The 26147-nt window shown below is 45.0% G+C and overlaps 1 protein-coding gene across 3 annotated transcripts; it reads right to left on the reverse strand.

Annotated features, from left to right (window-relative positions):
• Positions 1 to 23932, reverse strand: LOC100057014 (TRPM8 channel-associated factor 2). 3 transcript variants are annotated; one of them, XR_011438010.1, is made up of 8 exons: positions 23793 to 23932; positions 20744 to 21380; positions 8170 to 9161; positions 7534 to 7631; positions 6320 to 6533; positions 5783 to 6022; positions 2875 to 4895; positions 1 to 2520 (listed from the first exon to the last, which is right to left on the reverse strand). XR_011438010.1 is itself a non-coding variant. In XM_005609470.4 (8 exons), exons 2-8 carry the CDS (start codon positions 21364 to 21366, stop codon positions 2266 to 2268), a joined length of 2760 nt encoding a protein of 919 aa, XP_005609527.3. In that variant the 5' UTR covers positions 21367 to 21380; positions 23793 to 23932; the 3' UTR covers positions 1 to 2265. The 3 variants fall into 3 exon arrangements, 2 of the variants coding, with proteins under 2 accessions (XP_005609527.3, XP_023495650.2); XM_005609470.4 differs by having other exon boundaries at positions 4558 to 4895; XM_023639882.2 differs by having other exon boundaries at positions 4558 to 4895; positions 20744 to 21377; positions 23793 to 23927.
• Positions 23933 to 26147: the final 2215 nt, after the last annotated feature.

The following is a 26147-nucleotide window of genomic DNA, read 5'->3' on the forward strand; positions in this document are numbered from 1 at the left end:
TTCCCAGCAGACAGCATTTATTGATGATGCACCAGACCAGCATTGAGATCATTGGAAGCAAATGTTCTCTGGAATATAGAATACTTTGAGTGTCCCAGTTACAATTAACTGTGAACCCAGAAACAAGCGGCAGAGCCACAGTTTCTCCTCGAGAGATGGGCTCCAGCTCCCCCTGTAGAGAGGGTGGGAAGAGTCAGGTCTCTGTCTTTGACTCTATGATAACCTACTACACCCAGCAGTATCCCTCCAGTTACCCCTCCCTAACATCCTGGTAAGGACAGCAGGTCTGGAGTTGAATCTCCTGGGGTCAAATCCTTTCTCTGCCTCGAGGGAGGCTAATCACATTCTGCGACAACTAGGAAATCAGGTACCATACCTTTTTGGAGGTTAAATTTGATATTTAATAAAAATTCAATAGTGAACATGGGCTGAATCAGAACTTTGCTGAACTCCCATTTTCTAGGTGAATTTCTTTCTAAATTGTACATCATTCAGAGACGATAAGCTCCACAAGTTTTTCATTGCTATGGGCTTCTGTCACCCCGTGATGCTTCCTCTTATTAGTCCTTTGACTTCAGAAGTTAAATATCCCTAACATGTTCGTTTCCTCAACTATGGAATGAGGATGATAATAGCCCCTACCTCAGAGGTCTGTTGTGAAGATTCTATGAGATAATGCACAGAAAATACCTCACACAATGCCTGGGACATATGCACCGCTTGCTATGTGCTAGGTATCATTACTGTTCTCTCAATCAACAAATACTCATTGCGCACAGTTTATGTGAAAAGCACCTGGCAAAGGACACCAGTGAAATAAAAGGAAATTATCCTAGAGTTGAGGGGAGGATGTGCCGATGGGATTCAGAAAAAGACATTCCCTGGGTCAGTTCTCCTCTGAGAAGCCACTCGGCTCTCAACAAAGCTCATGGGATGATATTCAAAACAACAAAAATATGGTTTAAAAGCAAGCTGGAGAAAAATGACTAGGTGTACACCCCATTAATCCCAGAGACGACTCTCCAATTAGAACTCTGCCTCTACAAAGAGTTGAGGGGGGTTGGAATGAGATTATGAGAAAGCTCAGGGGACGCTGGATGGTAGGTTAATTAACTGACTGTGGCCTATTTTGATCTGCTGCATCCAGTAATCCTGTCCCAGAGTGAAGCCCATCATGTCTGTGGACCTCTCAGAACAACTGCTGTCGAGAACTGACAGTGCCTTGTCTCCATGGCAACCAGAGGAGTTCATCGCTGTCTGTGCTAAGAACAAAGAAGTTTATGGACTTGGTAAGGGTTGCTCAAGTGACTTTTACCTTTGGTTGAAACAAAAGTACTAGAAGATGGAACTAGCCAAGAAAACCAAACCTCATTAGTTTTGTAACATCCAGTCTGAGTTTATACTATCTCTTTTGAGTTGACACCATTCCTTAGGTTAGGTTAAACCCAACAATCCTTCCAGAGGTGGGAGAAAGGATATAAGATTGGCCAGGAGCCCCACAACTATCACTGATACCATGAATGGGAGCAACACTGATATTCATTAAATACTCTTACACAAGGACTGAACACAAACCTGAAGGTAGTCAACTCCGAAGTGAGATTCAGTTTTCACGTTGTCCACACTAAACTGGACAGACAGACCACTATGAGACAGGCAAAAGCTAAAGACGACCCTTCCATGTGTATGCACGCCTGGTGCACGACATGTTCACCATCACCAAACAATAGATTTTCTACCCCAATATCATGGGTAAGAATACAGACACAAAGAGAGGTTACATGATTTTCCCATAGAACCAAAGCGGGTTCAGGGCTCTCTCCATTATACCAGCCTGTCTCTCTTGCTATTAGAAAAGCTCTCAAAGCAGAAGAAATTCAGAGCCTTGCTCAGGGCCAGCAGGGGTGAGGGACTGATTTTAGATGATAATGGTAATCCACGGTATTTAGAACTACTGGTCATCAATAGAAGCCAAGAGCCTGCAGGACCTCATGACGCCAACATGAAAAATCCTCCACTAGAGGACTAGGATGGTGAGCAAGCCTCTTGGTGAGCACAATAGTAAAGGCACAGAAACAATACAAAGAAGTACAAGGGCATTTCCCTGAGAAAGTTGGTTTCATTTTGTCTTATGACCTTGACTGCCTTCCTGAAGACAGGTTAGGAGGGAGGGTTCAGCTCAAGGCATACTAGGCCAGAAACACGGGTGGTGGAGTTGGTGAGTGGTCATTCCTCTCTCCACCCCCGCCCCTTGCTGCTCATTTTCTACTCCTTAGTATGGACATATGCCTGTATAGGGTTTTCCTGCCACTGAGGCAGACAGGCCAGGCTACCAGCCACTTCCTTCTGGACAGGCCAGCCCCAGGCCTCAAAGAACGGAGCCAGATTCTTCTGCACCTTTTCAGAGAACTTCTTGACCCATAGATTCATCTTGCTCGTCTTGTCATTGGGGATGCCAGAGAGGGTCTGATACTCAGCAAAGAGCTGGGTGAAGGGCTCCCACCCAAACGCCTCCTGGAGCTGGGAAGAGAAAGAAAGGGCAGAATGAGGTATCCAGTTCATGAAAGTAACTGTAACACACATGTTCATAAGCATATTTCATCTACAGTGATTTCTTCCCCTTAATCATTCAGTAGCTTCACTCCTCTTATTTGCCGCTATCTCCCCACCCAACCCCTGCACATATATACAACCCCATTGGCTCATTCCAGGCCTTGGCCACCCCCTGAATCTAGTAGGGGACTTCATGAGGAACCTCAGGTCTGAAAAGAGGCAAATAGTCAATAAATGATAGCTATTTTTATCTTTATTTTAAAAAAATGTATCCCCAGATCCTAAGAGTTTTCCTGGGCATCAGACACGTTTGATCCTTACTGAGATGAGAAATGCTTCCATCTTGCATTTTGAGCTGATGTTGGGAGAAGAGGACGATAGAGCTGAATTTTGATAGGTAGCTTGACAGATAACAGACATGATGTTCAAGCAAGTTGCAGCTGCAGGAAGGACACATGGGGAGGCACAGAAGCTGAAAGAGCAAGATGTCTTCACAGCAGGAAGCAGCTTGGCACACTGGAGGAAAATTATGGAGGTGAGGAAATTGGAAGACAATGAAAGTGTTAGTGAAAGTCTGAGGATGAGGGACCTTCTACATCCTGCTGAGCAGGTTTGATTGTATCCCGCATGTAAAAGAGAACATTGTGAGAGATTTAAACATGGAATATTAGGTGTGGAAGAAGGATCATGGAGGGTTGAGGCAAGGTGCTGGAACAACTGAGGAGGGTTTTGGAACAGACAAGAGAAGAAGAGTGAGGACTTTAGGCAACAGCGGGAGGAATGATGGAGAGCAGACCTCGTCAGGTAGTACAAGCAGGTGTCTGCCTGTCCTGAGACCAAGTCTCAGACTCAAGATGAGGGGTGTCTCCATAGCTTTTACAAAATGGTATTCAAGGCTCCGTGGGGAGTGGGTAAGTGGGGAGGTGGGTAGGGCAGAATTAAGGCGTTAACTTACACTTTGGTGGCAACCCACCACTTAAGCTCTGTTTCCCTGTAGCCCCTCAGGCTGACTGTATAAGAATACAGAACTGATGTAACGCAAAGTTATCTCATCAACTGGGGCTGTCTCACAATCACTCTTTAGAAAATGAACTAAAGACAATAAAACCAAAGAGAGGGTATGGAAGTGCAAAAGCCAGGGGCCTGTCATTAACTCCTGATTTTAGCTTCTGGGTCCAACATTTAAATGTGTGATATTGACAGGCTGCTTAACTCTTTAACTTTCATGCCTCTGTGAAAAGGGGGCCATACCACTCCCGCCTACAGGGTTGTGGTGGACGTCACAGGAGACCGGATAAGGAGAACAGCTTTGACAGCAGAAAACATTAACATTCAGAGCAGGATTGGGGAGGGGACCCAGATTGTGCTTATTTCACAGGAAGCAGACGTGCTTCAGGGCTTTGGCGGTTTCCCATTTGGTTCTCAGTTATTCATTTATTCGTTCTAAAAACACTTTGGGTTCAAGGGGATGATGGAAGTCTGAGAAGCTCATTAATGGACTTATCACCTACGATGCCTTCTTATAATGCAATTGTGGTAGACATGTCACTGTTAGTACAAAGGGGCAGAACACTCACTTGGCCCATGACAAGCAGGTGAGGAAAAACAAAACAAAACAGTGACCATTCCTGGAGCCCGGATTAGGGGACCAAGGACAAAACGAGTGAGAGGAAGAGCTGTGATCAACCTCAGGAGTGTCTGCTGTTCTTGACCAATACACCAACAGCCTATATTTCTCTCTGTTATTTTTTTTCATAGTACTTTTCATTTCTTCTCACTTATCACCACAAAATCAGAGGAGGCGAGTGGCACATGTGTCACATCTTCATCTTAGAGATGTATAACCTGAGAAGTACCACTACGCAGCCCAGCTTCCCATGTCCAGGGAAGGGGTGGGCCGAGGCTGGTGGGGGCAGTGAAGGAGCTGGAGAGCTCCTGGGATCCAGAATGCTACATGACAAGAGGGGTCTGGAGCCCCCATCGCCCTGAATTCCTACTCAGTACCTGTAGATATGTTTCCAGAGCTGTCCACACATTCCAATTATGCAGGGGGGCTCCCTTTCCCAGGTGTGTTGTGATCCTCTTCTCTCGTTTAGCAGGATTCAGAGCAGGGTGGGCCTGAGCCCTGGGGATGCCCAGGACCGTCTCATGAACATAGACTGACCAGAGGTTGCAAGTGGCCTCAGTGGTGTGTGGAGGGAACTCCCAACCATGCTGCTGCTGGTTGTGGCCCAGCTCGTGGATGGGGCCCCACAGACCTCTGCTTCTCATGCCTGTCTCACTGATGAGCTCCTGCACTGACTCCAGGTGGCACATGATGGGGTACCCTGAGTGCATCCAGCCTGGAAAGCAGAGGGAAGAGATGAGGCGTGGGGGAGGGTCCACCCAAACCCATCTCCCTTCATTCCCCACCCTGTGAACTTTTCCTCACCATCCTGGTTGTCCCCAATAATTCCAGAATCTCTATGTTGACTAGAAAGTAGGTGGCTTTCCTCCATTGGGTCAGAAACTCACAGTCCCTAGCCCCCTTCCAAGCTCTCACCCTGGAGTTACGCCATCTCCTCACTCTGGTCCTGAAGAACATAAATACGTTTTATGTGGTCATTCTCACTATAATTCAATGATTCCTTTTTTGTGTGTGAGTTTCCCTTGCTTGCGAGTCTGTGACATTACGTCCTGTTCCTGGGTTTGAGATCCTTGAGGCTAAGATGGTGTCATTCCTTGTTCTCCTATGTAAACCACTGTTGTCTAGATTTATGCTCTTGAACAGCGATAATCCAGTCCTTTTTTGAAGATAAGAAAACTAAGATCCTGAGGAATTTTCTCCGTGTCAGACCCTTATTTTTCTTTAGATGTCCTTCCTTCCTCCAAACCACTCAATACTTAACATAAACCTCTGTACTCCCTCTTTTCATTGCCAACTCTGACTTAGGTTCAAAGGAAACATTTCTATTTTAACCTCTTCTTGAAACAACCCTCATTGCCATCTGTGAACTCCTAGCCCAACTTTTCTGAGATTTCTCTACCATCCTGTGAAATCTCACTGTAGATGTAAATGACTTACCTTTTCACATGTAAACATCTTTGCATCCCCATCCAGGCCCATATCTTTTATATCTTTTTTCCCTTACTGGTGAAATTATGCCTTACACATACTGGACATTTAAAAAAAGGCAAAATCATAAATAAACGGTGTCCATGACTAGGAGCTTTCCCTTGGAGCACTCACCAGCTGAGATCTGCACGTCAGCAACAATCCTCTCGGGACAGTGGAGAGGGAAAGGCTGGGCCGCCAGCCTGGCTATAGCCTGCATCATCTCATCCCAGAGCCGGAGGACGGGCTGCGGGTCCTCCAGGGCCCGGAGGTTTGCAGTGGGCACCGTCAAGATGATGTTGTCTGTTGCCAGCTCTCCCCAGGGAGCTGAGCTCTCCTGGATACAGCTTCTCCACTCCTCCAGAGATGTCTTACCTGGGAATAAACATCAAAGTCCACTCACCCACTTCCCAACAACTCTTGAACTGAAAAATACAACTTGAACTCCAGGAGGAGGACACTGAAACAATGAGCCATTATCATGTGGGTCTTCATGCTATGATGTGAAGGACAGGCCTCCAGACCCTTCCGTCTCTTCTGCCCTGAAGGCTCCATGGACACAGGGTGCTCCATATCTCCTGCTTCCACTGTTACCTCCCTCCTTGCCAACCAGCCCACAACTACCACGGCATTCCCAGCTCTCCCTCGTCCCTCAGCGCTCCGGCCACTTACCTAGCTTGTAATATGGGGCAGGTATAGCCCCCTTGATGGTGACAGACATGGGGCCCAGTTTACTGCCCTTGGGCACAATGATGTAGAGAAGGCCACCCCAGAGGCAGGATACCGACCGTATGGGCTTGTCCATACAGTACTGGTGAGTCACCACAGGAGCTCGAGACAGCTTGCTGGCCATGGTCAAGTCATCGGTGTGGCAGCCAATCTGTACCTGTGAGGTGATTCCACCATGCATCAGAGGAACTGGGTCCCTGAGGTGTGTGTGTGGGGTTGTGTGTGGTGCTGTGTGGATGGAGGGTATTAGGAAAACTCCAGCTTCCCCCTTCTATGAGCTATGCAAGGAAACCTATGAAATTTTAGCACCGCAAGTCATACGGATTGAAAGGTACGTAGATTCACTTTTCCAGGGATTTACACAGCTCCACAATGGATCACCGTCAGACATACCAGGCATGACCCTGAGGCTGATACTGACTAGGGCCCCATGGTGCCTCTGTACCAGGCAGAACCCTGGGCTCTTCTACCAGGGACTAAGCCATGCGGTGATTCTGACGCTGGGAAGGAGCCAGAGAGGATGCTGGTCTACTCTTTGTGCACAGACAGGAGGCCCACGCAGAGGCAGCGGGATCTGGCCTGATGGGGAGAGACTGATCCTCTCTTCCCCCTTTGCCCAGGGCTCCCGTCAGGTCAGAAGGATGTTTCGTCTGGAGTCCTGGGCTTGCTTTTCTTAGGCTTCATTTAAGCAGGCTCCAGAAAGGAGGCTGACACGAGAGAGACCCTAACTGTGATCAGGAGTGACTCTCAGAATTGAGAATTGAGTGATTGGATCAAGTACACCTTCAGGTGTCAAGGGGAAGAGGAAAAACCCAGAAAGGCTGTGTGCTACTGGGGACAGGGGTGAGGGTCTGAATGTGTACTAGGCACTCCTCTCCTCACATGTGGTATCTCTCCACATCCCTGTCGGGAAGTAAACACTACCACGCGTGGAAATCTGAAGGCTCAGGTTTGAGTACTGGATTTGATATTAGGAGCTCTGGGACCTTCGGTCCCTGGCTTAGGATCCCTGAAATCTAGCCGCTTATCCGTGACATCTGTGAAACGTGCACAGCGATCCCTCCCTGTACTCGTGGTAGCACTGCCATGCATGAGCTGGATGAGGACGAAGTAGCCCTATGGTCTTGGGATGTTGGCAGTGGGGGTTCTGGCCTTACCTTCAGGCCAGCAGAGGCCGCAGCTTCAGACAGTGAGACTTCTGCATTGTGTCCATTTATGAGGTAGAGCCCAGTACTCACCCAGGAATCCTTGTTGCCTGAGAAAAGCCAGAGGAAGGGCTAAGTTCTTCCCCCACCTGACTCCACTCCACCAGGAGCCTCGCAGCCCCTCCCAGAGGGACAGCCCCTCCCCTGCACACCTCAACTCATCCATGCTTTTTTTTGAGGAAGATTAGCCCTGAGCTAACTACTGCCAATCCTCCTCTTTTTGCTGAGGAAGACTGGCCCTGAGCTAACATCCATGCCCATCTTCCTCTACTTTATATGTGGGACGCCTACCACAGCATGGCTTTTGCCAAGCGGTGCCATGTCGGCATCTGGGATTTGAACCGACGAACCCCGGGCCGCTGAGACGAGGAACGGGGCACTTCACCACTGTGCCACGGGGCTGGCCCGTCATCCATGCTTCTTGCACTCATCCCTTCTAAACCATAAGCAGAACCTCAAGCCCCATCTTCCTGGAGGTGCCTGATGGAGAATGGAGCTGGCCTGGCTGAGCTTCAGTGCCTGCAGTGTCCCTTGGAGCTCGCTTCCCCCAGGTTCCAATGCCCTGGGCACTCTCTCCTCGCTCCTTACCTGGGTTGCTTGCACAGATCTCCACAGTGATGGGGTGTTCAGAGGGGGTCAGACTAGAACTGCAGGTCCAGGTTCCAAGCCCCTGCACCAACTGGGAGCAGTCAGTCCCAGAGTGTGCCAGCTCTGTGGCCAGGCAGAGCACTGCAGCCTCACAGGAATCACCTGCAACTGGGTTTTCCGGGCTCACAGCAGGGAGGCCTGACAGACACAGCATCTTCCTCAGGAGTCGGTGCAAAGATATGTACGCAGGGACCCCCTCGGCAGGCATCTGCAGGAAGGCTGCACCATCTACTCCCACTTTTGCCAGCCAGCTCTTTTCCAAGGTCCTATCCCCCTGGTTCAATACAGCCTGGAATTCAGACAGTGCCTTGCGGAAATGGTAGCTCCGTGTCTCGGGGGTTGGGACAGGGAAACAGCCCGGGTGAAGGGTAGGAGCGAGGATGCTGAGTCCAAAGCAGTTGAGGATGACGTTCCCAGGGAAGCCAGCCAGAGCGGAGCGGCTTGGGTTCTGGGAGGCCCACCACCAGGCCTGGCCCCCGATCAGCAAGCCCCCACCCTCGGCCACAAACTCCTGTAGCTGCTTGGCCTCCTTGTCACTGTAAGCCACACAGCAGTAGACACACAAGTCACCAGTCAGATGGGGCTCCAGACTGCATTTCAGGCCATGCTCCGACAGAAGGGCACACAGGTTTTTTAACTTCGTGTTCACCCCAACTTTGCCTGTCTGGCCTCTGGCCAGCCAGCGCACAGCATTGAGCAGAAAGGGCCCCATCTTGGGAGCACAGAGCATGCCCTCATGGGCAGCCACAACCACCCGGCCTTGGCCATAGCGGGCAGCTGCCAGGAAGCAGCCAAGTGAGGCATCTAAGCCCAAAGGGAAGGCCAGGGCCCCGTGCACCAGCAGCTGCGAGGGGATGCCCCCCGTCTGGATGTCCAGCTCGGAGATCCCTTCCAGGAGCTGCTGCTGGTCCTGCCTGAGCTCCTCTTCACACCTGGAAAGTGACAGGAGGAACAAAGGGCTACAGTCAGTTATGAACCACTGAAAGGAGCTCACTGAACAGAGAAATCCATGTGTGAGCACAGAGATTACACAGTTCACGCCGAACTCGTCATTCTTACTAACAGCATTTGAGATTTTAGTATGTAATACACCAACTTGATGGAGTCTAAGGCAGACTTTTTCAGCTTTTAACAACTGACGGCATATCATCATTTAAGTGGCAGTGTTTGCTCTGAGTGACACATAAAACAATAGCGCTTCTTATAATCGATGTTGTCATAGTTTTGATGAAATACCAGAGACTGAGGTGGTGGCCTTATTCGCACATCTTAAAATCCACATTCACCAAATGAACACTTCCAAGTATTCTTCCCATGTTAGTCAACTGAGTGTTGGATATTTTGGCTTAAATTTCATGTCTTTTTAAATAATTAAATATATAAATGAATTAAGTTAGAAAAAATAGTCTCTTATTCCTAGAGAAAGTAGTCAGATAAATTTTTCAGGCTAATTTTCTGCAAAGGAAGGCTGTAAAAAACATCAACTAGCACTCTCCACGTGCCAGCTCTCATCTAGGAGCACATTATAGGCAAACTGCTTAACACTACACTTGAAGATTTCATACAAACACACTTTTCTTTTCTAAAATTCTCACACATGATGAGCGTTATTTACTACTTTTTATTTAGAAATGGTGAAAATGTAATAAAGTTATGGTTAGCCGTAGATAGCATACTATATGGTAATTAAAATAATTACTAGTTAATATTGGAAAATGTTAAATGGAAAAAATCTTTAAATCAGATTCCAAAATACTGTGCCCTATGTAAGCCAACTTTTGCAAAGTAAACAAACCCCCCCAAAAAACAAAAAAAAAATAAAAAGCACAAAACCAGACATAGAAACAGGATTTAAAACATATTTATCAAAACAAATTCAGAAAAGGTTTTGCATTTCAAAATGTGTTTTTTTTTTTTTTTTTTTTTACCAATTTGTAGATACTCTAAATGTCAAACAACAGGAGATTGGTTAAATAAGAGCGTTTGGATTGTGGGATGGAGAAAAGGGGCTGGTACCAAAAGAGATGTTCAAACGGGCTTTTGCCTCATTGGCTTTTTTTTTTTTTTAAATAAGGAGAATGTATAAATGTACTTCTCAGATAATTAAAAATTAAATTCAAAATGTTGAGGTAATTTCTGGAAAAACAAATAAAATGTATAATCTACAAATGCATTTGGAAAATTTAAAGAATAAAGGACACAACAAGTAAGCAAGAAAAAAATCCAAAAAAACCACAAATAAGGTATAAAAATAGAAAATATGGAACCAAGAAGGCAAGAATAAGAAATATATTTGAATTATCACTAGATGTGAATGGGTTAAATTTTTATATGAAAAGACACAGGCTCTTAGATTGGATTAACAACTTGCAGGTATAAGCTGCTTGTAAAAGACACACTTGAAACTAAATGACACAGAAGGATTAAAATGAAGAAATCAACAAAGCTATAAGTGGAAAACACAACAAAAAGAACACAGAAGTGTGATTAGTAAAATAAGATGCAACTGATTTCAGAGAGGAAAGAATTATAAACAGACAAATATTTTCTATGGGTAAAAGTTACACTTTACCAAAGATATAATTTTCATTCATTTTTATGGTCCTAAAAACAAAGTACCAAAAACAAAAACTACTACAAAGAAAACAATTTGATGAATTTGATGAATTCATAATTGCATGTGGAGATGGTAATGGATTTCTCAGCATCCAGTGGATTGATTACACCAAGTGAAAAAAAAAGGATAGAGACGATTTGAGCAGAATGACTAATAAGCTTGATTAGAACGAAAAGACAATGGTTCAATAGTTCCTAGATTCTGAGGACAAGAAAGTGAGAGCCTAGAATGCTGTACTCTGTCAATTTGTTGTATAAATATAACAGAAAAACCTAGACGTTCTCAAACATGATACGTTAAAAAAAAAACCCAGTTTTCAGAATGCACACACAGGCACAGATAAGCAACTGAGATGATCCACATCAAACTTTTAAGAGTGGCTACCTTAGTCCAGAGGCGTGAGACTGGGGAGGGTGGTGTGGGATGAAAGACAATCTGCCATTCCCCTTTATATATTCCTGTATTGTTTGTATCTTTTTCATAATAAGCTTGAATTCCTTTTGCTATACTTTTATAAAAAGATGAAATGTTTCTCAAAAGAAAAAGGAAGGAAGGAGGGCGGGGAGGGAAGACAGACGAGCAATCCTAGTAGATGGGATGCCAAGTAATTCTCAATAGACGGTTTGACAATATTATAAGGGTAATATTAATAATCTGAGATATCCATCTACCAATATTTAAGTCTTGTATAATATCTATTTACAACAATATAATGAAAGCAGCTATTATTTAATGAGGTTTAATATATGCTGGGTATTTACATATACGGATTATCTTTTAATCATTATAATAAATCTGAAAGTTACTATCCTCCCTTGGGTGATAGAGAGGCTTAGATGGGTTAGGCAATTCGCCCCTCGTTTCTTAGCTAATAACTGGCAGGGACAGGAAGCAAATCCAGGCTGGATCGTCTTTAAAGCCAGTGTTGTTGTCCACACACCAGGAATTTCTCATTCAATTACTGAGTCTTCGGATGAAGCCCACAGCTGGGTATACAGCAATCAACAGGTATCTTTCGTGCAAAAGAACCTTTAAATAGATGTCAAGCTGGGAATAATACTGCATTATGGAAAAGGAAAAGCACGTGTGCCTTCAGAGCTGAAAGTGCAGGAGAAGCCACTTTGAGAACAAAAGGCCGGGAGAGGTGGTGGTGTTTTTTCACACACCAAATCACACCTAAGCAGACAGATGATAGAGGCAATAGCTTTCTAAACGCGGCTTAAGAAACTGTCACAGCAATGATGGCAATGGCCGGAAAGTTCTGTGTGAAGTGAGCCACTGTCATTTCACCATGCACTGGCCTTGTCTATTCTATTCCTTGTGGTGGCTAACTGACTTATTTTACCTGAGCTGTTTAGTTTTTAATTTGTCTTCTTCACTCTGTCGCTATCTCATTCTGTGTCTCATTTTATTTAACGTGCATTTTTAGAAAGTTTCTTCATAGCTGGAAGCATTCTCAGGGAATCTGCTTCTGTTCACCGGGTCACTTTTTTCCCACATGTGATTGATTCTGTTGTCTTACCATACTAAATTTCTGTCTGTCTTATATTTCTCTTTTAAATTTATTATAGCATTTTTATGTAGATAATATATAGATTTTTTTCACCATTGGCATGGACAGATCTTTTGCACGTTCTGATACAGTGTGGGTGAATTCTCCTTGATATTCTTTCTAAGTTACCCAGGACCAATTTGTGTGTACACCACATCCATCCACCTTCTTAAATTATACTGAGGTCTGTATATTGCTTCTTTCCACTTTCTTATTGTCTGAGGTTCGTAGCACTTCCTGAAGGGCAAAGATCAGCTGGGGCCTACTACTGTCCTTGCTGGGGCTGGTCCCTCCACTCTTAGGGGACTTAAAGCCAGGCCTACTGCACCCAACCAGGCATGGAACGCACTTGAGGGATCCAACCCATCACACTTGCAAGATGGCAAACTCTGGTGTCTCTTCCTGCCTCCACCAAATCCTGAAGCAGCGCTCACGCTTTTACACTTGAGAGTTGTTTTCCTTAAATGTCTACTTGCCCAGTTGTTCATTATTCCACAACAGGGGAAGGCATTAATGGTAATTCTTGGAATTGTGGTTTCAACTCTTGTCTTTCAGTTGTGCGTCTGGGGTTGGGGAGTGTCAGGTGATGCTCCACACATCAGTCCCCTGTCTCTCCCACAGGCCGGTGCTCAGCATGGACAGTATCGGCATCGGAACCTCCACAGTCAGCTGTTTACTTACTATTTTTCATTCATGGGGTCTGATTTAGCACAGAAGGCAATTCTGGGATCTAGCCTCATTTCACACGATCTCTACCTGGAAACTCTCTCTGTTTATGGATCTTGAATATGAAAACAGAACGCTGCCACTTATAAGCTGGGACAAAGACCTCAGACAAAGACCTTGCCTACGGGACTGTGGTGAGGACTGATGAGACAACTCAATCTTCAAAGATACATGAACCTAAGCTACTAGTATGCATTACAGTACTTTCATATGAGCAGCTCCTAATAGGTTCTAGACCTTGTAGGCTATACTATGTGTAAGGGTAATGAGCTACTGATCTTAGATTAATGTTTTCCCCAGGCTCTTCTCTGTCTTCGTATAAAAGCAGCAAGTGGCTTGGATCTGCTTTTGCCTAGGAAAGCGACTGCAGTCTCCTCCTCAGGCATATAGACACAGGTGTGCAGTTAGTTCTTGCCCTTGAGGACAGCACGTATGAGAGGATCTTTTGTAGGATTTTAGACTGTCCCTTCCCTTGGCAGGCAGAGCAATTCCCTTGAGCTCCAGAGCCTTCAACAGGAATTTGAAGTTAGCGAACCTGCTTGGGAAGGCCAGGAGCCTTTGACCAAGATTTGTAGGGAAGAAAGTTCACTGAAAACCTCAAAGGGGATGCCCCCGTGAGGAAGGCACAAATCTGAGCTAGGGACCTGGGCTCAATATAAAGGCCTCATAGACTTTAGAGTTGATGGAGTCAGTCAGCTCCTGCTCAGTTTTCAGCTGAGGTTGAAGCGTCTGAGACTCAGCTCCCTGGGCAGCGTATTCCATAATATGAAGTTGTCTGTAGGGTTAACACTAGTATACTAGGCCGCCCTTTCTCTTGATATGGTTTTGGGTGTGTATCCATTCACATATTTACTGATTAATTTATATAGTCTACAAATACTTGTTGCTGTCTACTATGTTTTGCACACCAGGCACTAAGAAGAAAGCAGCAAACCTGACAGGTAAGATCAATGCATTCATTGGCTTCATATTCTGGTTGGCTAGACTGGCACTAGTAAGTACACAGGTGAGGTATTTACAGATGGTGATTACTGATGTTTAGGGAATAAATGGAGGAATGTGGAAAAGTGAAACTGGAAGGTTAGTCCCAGTTTCAACAGGGTCACTGGGGAAGACTCCTCTGAGGAGGGTGTCGGAGCTGAAACTGAACGTGGAGAATGAACTGGCTTTTCAAGAGCCGAGGGAAGATCCAGAATAAGAAGAGAAATTTGAAAACCGAGTCTTAAACTTTGCCATTGAGCTGCCAGTGTTATTTTATTTTTTTTAATAACTAGATTTCCAAGTATCTTAATATTTTGTAAGACAAGAAACCCAAAGTTACACCTTGTAGTCTTTGGACTAAGGGAGATTTCTGAAATACTTCAAAGATGTGAATAGCTTACCTATCAGTTATGCCCGCTTCTCAAAATACCCAAACTAGAAAATACCCAAGGACTCAACAAAAGAAAATAGTCAAATTATGGAACATCTATTGTACCAAAAATTCTCATCAAGAAGATTATGTTTAAAAACAGAAAAATGTTTTTAAGTAAATACAAAATAGCAGTAGGTAAGCACAACTAGCAAAAATAATGTTTAATGAAGAAAGACATGTAAAGGTAAAGATTTTGGGGGCATTATGAGAAATTAAAAATATTCAAATAACTTTAATGTCATATTACTATTTCAGGAAAATTTTTACAAATCAGAAAAACTGGTAACGTGGAAAAATTATTTTCATACATTACCTGGACATTCACAACACTTCTTTCAGTCACACGATCATAGACTTAAGTTAAACACCACTGTAATCTCAATACCAAAATAGTTTCTAGAACTTAACAGGCACCCAATAAATTTTAGACGAATGAAAGAATGGATATATAGACATGTACTAGAAAGAGTGAAAGAAAATCGATATGTCAAGGAAATTTGTTTCTTTATCCTTTTTGTAGCTGAATTAATAAAACAATATAAGCGACGTGAAATCAAAGAAAGACATCTTAATGTGATTTGAGGAGCATTTTTCTATTGTTTAAGGGTTTATAAAAAGGTAGAGAAGTAATGTAAAACATTTTTTTTCAGGTTATAATCATAGACAATTTGGAAATTACAGAAATGCTTAAAGATGAAATGCATATGTATATGTAATCCTATATATATGTATATGGATATGTAACCCAGTGTATATGTAATCCTATATATCAAACTATCACTAGAGACACATATAAATACTTTACTTTCTTCCAGTGTTTTATATTCCACGTATACATGCATACATGTTTTAACAGATTTGGCATCATTGGAAGATAGTTTTCTATCTTAATTTTGTCTATTATACCATGAATATTTTCTTATTCCTTTAAGTAGTCTTTGAACACATGATTTTAATGGCTGCATAAGTATTCACTCTATAGCTGGAGGACATACCATAATAATTTAAGCAGTGTTCCATTTATAGACACTTACAGTTCTCCCAGTGTTTTACTCAGTGAAAATACTATTTAAAATATTTGCTACTAAATGTGTGCCTCACAGCCCAGGTTCTCCTTCTGTCCAGTCCTTCTTCCTTCCCTTGCCCACAGGTGCTAATCCAGAGAACACTCCCTAAGAACGTCCTGCACAACAATCTCTGTGTCTGAGTTGGCTTCCTGGGGACCCCAATTCTGAGGAATTTGGCGATCTTCAGGAAAACTACATTTGCATTTCTCCTTTGACTCAGCGATTCCATGTCCAGTGATATGGCAAAAAACATGAAGACATATGCACAAAGGTATTCACTGCAGTGTATATGTAATAGTAAGACTATTAGAAAAATAAAAAAAAAATACTAGAAGCTCAAATGTCTGCCAGTAAAGAACTAACTGAATAAACTTTAATGCATCTATACATTGTAGTATAATAGAATATATAGTGCATAATCTACACACTATTACAGAGCCATATCGAGGAAATAACGTTAGGTAGAAAAAGTAAGGTGGAGAAAAATATGTGTAGTATACTACTGCCTTATCCAAGAAAGAGAAGGACACTAGTGTGTGTGTGTTTATATATAAACAAAAAATGGAGTAAAAATAAATTTTTAAAAAAGGGATAGAGGAAGGAAATTGTATGAAGGGGACAGGGATAGAACATAGGCTTCTTAAGATTTTACTTTGGATCCACATAACTATTTTACATAATTATAAAATAAAATTAATTTACAAAAGCAATTCCACACAGCAAAAGTAAAACAACCAAATGAATCTACAGGTGTATGCACTTAATGGTATAACCACAAAGAGAAGAACTATTCTAAGTGACCTTAAAGGATGACAATTTGACTTTACATATCTAATAAAACATGTCATAATGACAAAAAGAACAGAAATTAATCTTTAACTGTGCTGGTAGTAGTACTGTTATTTTACAACGGTTATGTGTGCATTGCAGGATAAAGCAAATGAGTTATTATGTTGCTTTCTTACAGAACTAGGATTTTTCATCATAGGAAAAAAAGAGACACAGATGTAAGATTGTTGAAATTAAATAAAACCTTGTAGTCCGGAATTTGAATTTGAAGTATCAGCATGAACTCTTAATGTATTTATCTTTAAAGATACCTGCTTCTTAGCTCTGCCCACTCAACAGACCTAAAAACAATGATCAATCCTGTATGAGCACCCCTAACACCCAGATTGTGGTTTCTAAATACCATTTCCCACTAAAAGAAATAAGGGCTCCTTGGGGAAATGGTTGGTCCTGGGTCTGGGGCAGGAAATGTGTAACATGAGACTGAAACTCCTTGTTATACCAAAAAACAAGGAAGCCCATTAAGGTTGGGTCAAAAAGATTCAGGATTCAACTTGAATAGGCTCATGATAACCAAACATAAGATGATTTTAGCATTGATAAAGATAATAAATGAGACACAGTTATTATGTGAGTGTCTCAATCCATGAGTTCATAATGATACTAAAAAAAAATTTTAAAACACTATGGTGACCTTTGGAAGATACCAGGGATCCAACTGAATATTTTGAAAACTGGTTAAAAAAGGAGTAGGGAGAGGGAAAATCAAGAATTTCTCCTGCCTTCCTGATATAAACTATACTACAGGGTAAGCAAATAGTTGATGAGGGGAAGTTTGCTTTATATAAAGAAGTATTCCAAATAATAAATAAAAGGAATGCTAGAATCTTAAATCCACCATTTTATAACCACGAATGAATGAATGGATCTAGGGGTAGGCAAAGATTATTAATGACGGCTAACATCACAGTCAGAGAAAAGGAAACGTTATGTTCTATCCTGTGGAAGTACACACTACCACCTATAAAGGAGGCGAAAAATGCAAACATGAATCTGATCCAGCCTCTAAATCAGGGGGTGGGAAACTCTTTCTTAGCGGGCCAGATGATAAGCATCGTAGGCCTGTGGGCCACATGTTCTCTGCAAAAACTACTCAACTCTACCATTGAAGCTCAGAAGCAGCCACAGACAATATGTGCACATTTTGGTTCCAATAAAACTTTATTTACAAAAACAGGGGGTTGGTGCATAGGCCACAGTTTGCCAATCCCTGTCACAGAATCTAGACCCAACTTCCAATTTACAAGAAATATAGGGAACAAAGGAATATATTCAATGATACCACAGGAATGCAATCAGCAAAATTCAGACTGAAGGTAACTGTTCAGGACAAAGCACCTGTTTTCTTCCACAAAAAACCAGCAAGAGATAGAAAGAGTTGGAAAGGAAACTCACATATTATATGAGACATAAAAGTCATATCAAGCAATCAAAATATTTGGGCTTTAATAAATACAAATTCCAACAAACTTTGAAGAAAAATAAGACAATCATGTAAATGAATGAAGACATTAAGGAATTATTAATTATTTTAGGTGTGATAATAGTGTCTTGCAGTTACATTTTCAAAGGAGTTTATATCTTTAGAGACACATATTGAAATACTTACAGATGGAATGATATGATGTCTGTGATTTGCTTCAAAATAACCTGGGGCGATGCAGGGGTGGGGCTACAGATGAAATTAGACTGACTATGGGCTGGCTGCGAACGAGGTTGGGTAATGGCTGCATGGGGGCTCACTGTACTATTCTCTCTACTTTTGTGTATGTTTGAAGTTTTCTATAATTAAAAGTTAAAACAGGGGCCGGCCCAGTGGCGCAGCAGTTAAGTGCACACATTCCACTTCTCAGAAGCCCAGGGTTCTCCAGTTCAGATCCTGGGTGTGGACATGGTATGGCTTGGCAAAAGCCATGCTGTGGTAGGCATCCCACATATAAAGTAGAGGAAGATGGGCATGGATGTTAGCTCAGGGCCAGTCTTCCTCAGCAAAAAAAAAAAAAAAAAAAAAAAAAAGAGGAGGATTGGCAGCAGTTAGCTCAGGGCTAATCTTCCTCAAAAAAAAAGAAAAGTTAAAACAAACACAAAATATACCTCAGATTCAGTGACAGAGGTGAAAAATGTAGGTGCAGAGGAAGAAAAACAGGTTTAGTTTGCTGACAGGAGTCCTTTCAAACAATTAAGAGGAATTAGGCTGATGGGACTTAACCTGTTTGTCCTGAGAATTAGAATCAAAGACAAGCTAGAGTGAATGAGATCCACGGTGATGTCTCTGAGCCCGCCTCACCTCCCAACCCCGCTCAGAGGGAAGGAAGTCCAAGCGCGCCAGGGCTTGGGGCTCAGGGCTCACTTAATATGGGTATACCCTTCCTTGTAGCAGACTCTTGATTTCCTCCGAGACGCCACTGCCATGAAAACTAGTCAGCCTCTCAGACCCTCTGGCAGCTCAAGTTGACCAGGTGAGCTAGTTATGGCCACCGAAATATACTAGGAAATCTAATGATCAGGGCTTCCAGAAAATATATTATTTTCTGAGTTAAAAGGGACATATTCAGCAGGTGTTATCCATTCTAGCTTATTCTGGCCTAGGTGTAATTACAGTGCTTGAAGTAGTAGTGGCAATCTTGTAACTATAAAGATAAAAGTGACACGCCACGATGGGGGGAGGTTGAGGTGGTAGAGAGACAAAGAGCGAGATAAGGACAGAGAATGAATGAATGAACCTGGGACATCAGGGAGTCACTGCCACAGGCCTGACTACCCACCTGGACTTAGGTTACACGAGAAAAGGAAACTCCTACATGGTCAGGCCACCATAGTAAGGCTTGTTACGTGTGGCCAGACACAACTAGTCACTGATTTAACAAGTTACCGCAAACCCCAAATATCCAAAATTAAACTCCTGCTCTCCACTACAAATAAGCTCCACCCACGGACGACCAGCTCTTAAAGGACCTCACCTCCTACCACCCCAGCCTTCATCCACTCAGCTCCAACCACATGGGCATCACTGACATTCCTGGAAAGGACCAAGCGGGCTTCTGCTTCAGGCGTTCACCCTTCCTCCTTGGTCTGCCTGGAATCCTCTTTCCACAGATGTCCAGCTGGCTCATCCCCTCTCTTTCAGCTCTCTTTCCAAATGACACCTGACCAGAGAAGGCCATTTGTTTGTTTGTACAAATATCTACTCCCTCCTCTTGTCTGTCACACTGTGTATTTCCCAGGCTCCCTGGCCCCCTGGCTTCTGGTGGGCTCGGCTCATGGCAGGCAGAGGTACAAGACTGAAGGCAAGAAGGAAGGAGGAGCCGATATGTGTCTTTCTCTCTTCAAGCTATATCTCTGGCAATCACTGTGTCTTCTCTGAGACTCCAGGTCCCACCAGACAGCCCCTCCATCTGGTCCCAACTCCTGCTGGACAGGCCTAGCATGGCACCAGCTTCCACCAGACAGCTGCAGCACCTGGGCTCCAGTAACACCACCACCTCCTTCTGTCCATCCTGCTGTTGCTAACCCCTCAGTTACCGTGCTGTGTCCTGTGTGGGTTTTCAGCCCTTGCACCGCCTGTTTAGTCAATTCTGTATATTAAACCCCTTCTATTTGAAACACCAACTCATCCTGACTAGGCCTGATTGATAAGCTTTCCCTGATGGTCCTAAATAAAATGTCCTCCATCCCTCCCATCAATCTATCAGCTCATCCTGCTTTACTTTCCTTACAGCTCTATCAATATTTGCTAGAGGATGTGCCTATTTGTTTCCATAACTGCCCAGTTCTCCACTGGAATATAACTGACTGGTAATCCATGGGTGGAGCTTTAAATCTAATTCATCGTGAGATGAGAAGGCATTTTGGATTCTCTACAGAGGATTGACATGAGGTACTTCTATTTCAAAAGAAATTCTTTGACTGATGGCGAAGAACAGACTGTAGGAGGCAAGAGACGAATCAGGGGGCTACTGACATGAGAAATGAGAGATGCCGATGGTTCAGACTAGGCTGACAGCAGTAGAGCTGGAGGTTAGATTCTGGACCCAACAGGCTTGGCTGATCCACTGAGTATGGCGTAGAGGAGAAAAGAGGAGTCAAGCTTTTTGGTCTGGGTACCTTATTTGTACTCTGAGGACCCAGCCCCTCTTGGGCCTCGGTGCATTTTAATTATCTTATTTTTGATTTGCGCTGGTTCCAAAAGGGAGTGGAAAATCATGTGTATTAAAATAGCAGCTCACTGAAGGGGGGATCAAATGTATTGGTGACATGGGTCAGATTCCTGGTAGGGAAACACCACTCACCTGATGTGGAGTGGGATCTTGGGCACCTTCTTAGAGACCTTGAACCGGCCTCTGTCCCCATAGGTGTCGGTGAAGTACACTCCAGCCACGCTGGTCACCTGGTTCCCGGGGAACCTGGACAACACCTTGTCACGGCCGTGCTGACTGGCCCAATACCAGGCCTGGCCCCCAATGAGCAAGCCCCCTCCACGTTTCACAAACTGGATCAGCTCTGGAGTCATGCTGTCATTGTAGGCACTGATGCAGTAAACCCCCAGGGCATCTCCCAGTTCTGGCTGACTCTGTGCCTCAACCCCAGAGGCCTGCAGGATGTTTACTAGTGATGCCAAGGATGGGTGCACTCCAACGGGAGCCCCAGGGGAGGGACAGAGCCAGCCCACTGCATTGAGAAGAAATGGGGCCAAGCCGGCATCCAGTAGGTAGCCCTCATGGGACACAACCACCAGGCGGCCTTGGCCATAGGAGGAGGCAGCAATGAGGACCTGGCCCTTGTCATTCACCATCACTGGGAAGGCAGCCTCTCCAATAAGAAGGAGTTCACTAGGGATGGGGCCTTTGGGGACATCCCAGCTTGTCACTCCATTCATGAGGGCCTCGAAAGCAGTAGCGGGAGTTGTCGCCATGGTTCAATCACCTGCTGTAGAGGAAAGCAAAGAACAGCTTGGTCACAACAGATGAAGCAATGAGTGAAAACACAAACAGCTAAATGCATTCAGACAAAAACCACTTATTGGGCCCACTGTGTGCCAAGCACTGTGGGTACAGCAAGGAACAGAACAGACAAGGTCCTCGGTTATAGGAATCTAATATTTTAGAAAGGGAAGGACAATAAATAAATAGGAAGATAAAAAGATAAGTAAAATACAGCAATTAATAATTGTTATGATAAAAAGAAAACATAGTGATGTGCTATCGAGTCACTGGAAAATTACCTCAGATGGGGTGACAGAAAAGGCCTCTTTGAGAAAGCGACATTGAAGCTGAAACCGGACATTGAAGTTGAGCCCTGAAACGCTACGGGAGAAGAGTGCTCCAACAGAGAGAAGCGCCAGGGTGCCTGGGAGAACGGAGCAGGAAGAGCAGGACCTGGAAGGGGTGAGGGAGGCCGGGGTCTGCAGGGCTGGGTAGATCAAGGTGAGAGCTGCCGTGGCGGAGTTGACTTAGTATTTTATTTCTTTGGACAAAAAGGTCAGGTGACCTTTCAAAAACAGCATTTGTTCTGACAGCTTTGACTAAATGAGCTGGCAATGCCTCCCAGTTTATCACATCTGCCTAACTGGGGAGTTTCCCACCTCTACCTGAGTAGCATTCTGTGGTTTCCCGGGGTCTTCTAAAATTTGGTGTGCCTAAAAGGAAGCTCACTGTTTCAAAGCAGCTCCTCTTGGATAAATTCCTTAAGCCGCAGTTTCCCCATTTATAAAAAGAGACCAATATATCCCTTGGACGATTGTTTTTCAAGATTAAGAGAATGCATGTAAGAGCACCCTGCCCTGGGCTGGGTACACAGTGATCACTAAGAAAATGCAAGTGCCTGTCCCTTTGCTGCTCTTTCTAGCTTCCCCAAGTGACAAGGGCCAGGCAGTAGATGCTCTGGGTGCCTGTGCCACTCCCCCTTGGCCCACCTCTGACTTTAGTGGCTGCTGTGGAGGACTTTCCGAGCCCTGGACACCTTCTTACCTCCGCAGGTGCAGAGGGGCAGCCCAGGTGGCCGTGAACTGATGCCTGGATAAGTTTCACCCAGTGGAGGTGACAGGGCTAAACGCCACACGGCTGTCCTGAGGTGCATCCTAGAGCTCCTCAGGGGGTCCTTGGAGGAACTGAGCTCCAGTTGCCCACAGCGGTAAACAGCTCGGCAACATGCCCTTCCTTCAGGGACCAGGGACTTTCCCTCATTCCTGTCTAGTCCTCTCCACTTCCTCACTCTGGTTTCTGGGCGCAGTTCCCATTAGAACAACTGCCCACACTCACGTCCTTCTACCAGGCTTTTCTTTGGGGAAGAATCTCAACCCAAACAGATACTGAAGTGTTGGCTACAATCGCCTCCTTCCTTCCTCTCTCCTGTTTGCACACCCGGTCAGCCACCTCATTTTGTCCACTTTCTTTCACCTAAGCTCTCAAACATCTGCACCTTCAGTTTACATTCATCCCTTGAGGAAAACAATCTGGCTTTAGTCGCCAGGATGCATTCTCATCTCCAATCTTCCTCAAGCCATCCTACTCACTTCTCTTTCCTCAAACTTCATCCACCCCCCCATAAGGTAAAAGCTGAGCGCCTTACTCTGGATTTGAAGGCCTCCAGGGTCTGCACTCGCCATTGTTTTCTAGACTTTTTTCCTGCTACATTCTCCACAAAATCTCTAGTAGGCTTGGTATGCCGGAGCATGCCTTGTACTTCCTGGAAAATTCCAACTCCCGTTTTTTTTCTCTTTAACTTCCCTTCCGATCTAACACCTCTTTCTTAATATTGCCCCCAGGAAGGTGAATTCACAAAAATGAGCCAACCCCAGCTGGAGCATGGAGCTTGTGGGTGAATGATCCCAGCCTTAGGATTTAGGAAAGCAGAAGGAGCAGGCGAGAGGTCAGGAAGCCTGGGGCCAAGACCTGCTAACTATCTGAGATGACAAGGGAAGTCTTTGGCTAATCTGGGTCTCCCTAGTTTTACAGGAAAAACAACCAAAAACCCAGGAGATGAGTAACATGTTCTTGGAACGCTGACTCCCAACTTTCTATAAACAGGAGTGCGCGCGCAGACACACGCACACATCTTTGTCAAATTCCTGATTCACGAAGTTCAAGGAGGCGACAGAAAAGGGTTTTCAGACAAATAGCAAACAGCGCCAAACTGGCGAAATGAAAAGAAACAAAAACCTGGACATCTCTCTCAAGAAGAGACAAACACCCCGATTCCGGGAACGTTCCCGAACACGCGTCTGACACCTCGGGGCGCACCAGTGTCACCAGGTGCTCGACCCCCACCCCCACCCCCACCCTCACCCCCACCCTCACCCCCACCCTCACCCCACGGACGCGCCGGGATTGGAAAACTCACGCTCGGGCCGCCGGGGTCCGCGGGGCTGCCTGCTGCACTGGGGCTTCCGCTGAGCGCCGGGGGCGGGGCGGGGCGGTCCCGGGGTGACCGCGCCCCGGAGCCTCCTCCCTGCGGCCCCACCCCGGTCGGCAGCACCTGGGGCCTTGGGCGGCCCGCGCTCCCGGGAGGAAATCCATCGGTCTGCGGAGCTCGGGGCCGAAACCGGTTCTCCCAGACTCTCCAACGTTTCCTGGAAGAACCTGCGAGAGGGAGCTCGGCAAAGTTGCTGTCACACTTGGTGACAAGTCTCCAGTAAACCAGATTCGGGGCAGACAAAGCCCCAACAACAACGTAACTCAAGGTCGAGGGGTTGCGGCGGCCCCGCGTGGAATCAGGCTCCCTCCCCTCCGGCCTTGGGGTGCGGCGCCCGGGAACGGCCGCTGCCGCGTCACCGCCGCCCGGCGGCTCCTGCGTTGAGGGACTGCCCCCTGGTGGTCAGCGCCAGACCATGCACCCCGTGCCGGGGAAGATGCGCCGAGGTGGGTGGAGCTCAAGCCAGAGAACTGGGTCTGGCCGGGTACATCACCGGACAGACGCGACCATGCAGGCTGGTGAAGTTACAGCTAAAGCGATAGGGTAGCTGCTGCTTGAATTTCTCCCGAAGAGAGGTGGGTTGGTGAAAATCAAGGTGGAGGAGTACGAGATTTGCCGCGAATCTGATTTTGCACAGCTTTGCACAGCAGAAACGCTGTTTTTACATGGATAGAGTTTTGTTTTGTTTTTTGGTTTTAGGAGGAGAGAGAGGATACAGGAAAGCGTAGGGAGATGAGTGTTAGGACTTGAGCGTGATTATGGAGAAGGGGGTTTTAAATCCCTTTTTTCTAAAGCCACCTTTGGGACTGCCGCTGTTTATGCATGTGAGTTATCACACTGTTTATGAAGTTATCCGATGTATCTATTGTTTTAAAAAGTTCATGACTTTCCCTTTATAAGCATTATTTAAAAGCAGCATTTATTGTCACAGCCTTACTGAACTTTAACACGGAGCAGACTCTTCATTCTCTCTTGCCTGGGGGACGGGGGATTGTCAAGGCCAGGCTCTTCACCAGGACTCCAGCCCATTCTCTTTATCAAAATAACAAGCACCTCCTCCAGGATCTTGCTGTCCAGTTCCCTCTCTTTTTGTATTTTTCTTTTCTTTTTTGTAAGGAAGATTGGCCTTGACCTAACATCTGTTGCCAATCCTCCTCTTTTTGCCTGAGGAAGACTGCCTCTTAGCTAACATCTGTGCGAATCTTCCTCCACTTTACGTGGGATGCTGCCACACTGTGGCTTGACTGGCGGTGCTAGGTCCCTGCCCGGGATCTGAGCCTGTGAACCCCTCCGGGGCGCCACAGCTGAGCAGGGAACTTAACCACTAGGCCACAGGGCCAGCCTGCTGCTTTTGTATTTTTGTTTTTTATTTCCTTCTGATTTCTTTTCTAGACTAAAAATATACTGTGGTTACACTCTGTTTCTTGCCTCTTTGTATAGAACAGGTCATTTCTTCCCTGCAATTCACCCTGTCCTTTGCCAAGAATGAGGTCCAAACCTTGGCAGTCCAGCTTCTGCTTCTTCCCCTTCCTTTCCTCCCCAAGGTCACCAGTGGACTCCTTCCCGAGTCCAGACTCCATTCTTACCTCCTTACCGTAAGCGCAGAGTTGGCAGTGCTGACTGATCCTTCATTTTCACTCCTTTCTCTTAAACTAACATAATGAGATATTGTTGCTATATTTCTCTTTGGAACTTTACCAAAATAGACTATCAGCATTTTAAAGCAGTTTGTTTTTTTCTTTGAGAATGGGGGAACCAGGAATGAAGTGCTGATATTTATTTTAATACGTTGTGAAACGCTTCTTGTTATTGGCTGAATTATGCCACCCCCAAAATTCGTATGTTGAAGTCCCAATCCTCAGCACTTCAGAATGTGACCGTATTTGGAGAGAAGATCTTTAAAGAAGTGGTTAAATTAAAATGAGGCCAATGAGGTGGGGTCCTAATCCACTATTACTGGTCCCTGTAGGAAGAGGAAGAGACACCAGGGATGCCCCTGCACGCAGAGGAAAAGTCACGTGAGGACACAGCAAGAAGGTGAGTGTCCACAAGCCAAGGAGAGGCCGCAGGAGACATCAACCCTGCTGACACCTTGATCTTGGATGTCCAGCCTCTTGAGCTATGAGAAAATAAATTTCTGTTATTTAAGCCAAAGGCAACTCAAAATTACCTAATGAATAAGTTCTAACTACCAGTAAGTTAGTGGTTAAATTAAGATACATCATACAATGGAATACTTTCCAATTGTTAAAAGAAATGAAGTAAATTTGTAAGTCCTAGTGT

Source organism: Equus caballus, chromosome 4, assembly GCF_041296265.1.
Source record: "Equus caballus isolate H_3958 breed thoroughbred chromosome 4, TB-T2T, whole genome shotgun sequence".
In the NCBI taxonomy this organism is placed as follows: domain Eukaryota; kingdom Metazoa; phylum Chordata; class Mammalia; order Perissodactyla; family Equidae; genus Equus; species Equus caballus.

What these genes read in the sequence shown, in the direction of transcription:
- LOC100057014 (XM_005609470.4), bottom strand. Translation starts at nt 21,366, where the DNA reads ATGGCGACAACTCCCGCTACTGCTTTCGAGGCCCTCATGAATGGAGTG. An exon ending in CGGCCTCTGCTGGCCTGAAG is followed by an intron (nt 6,534 to 7,533) that starts GTAAGGCCAGAA and finishes ATCACCTCACAG; the next exon opens with GTACAGATTGGCTGCCACAC. An exon ending in TGCCCCATATTACAAGCTAG is followed by an intron (nt 6,023 to 6,319) that starts GTAAGTGGCCGG and finishes GTTTATTCCCAG; the next exon opens with GTAAGACATCTCTGGAGGAG.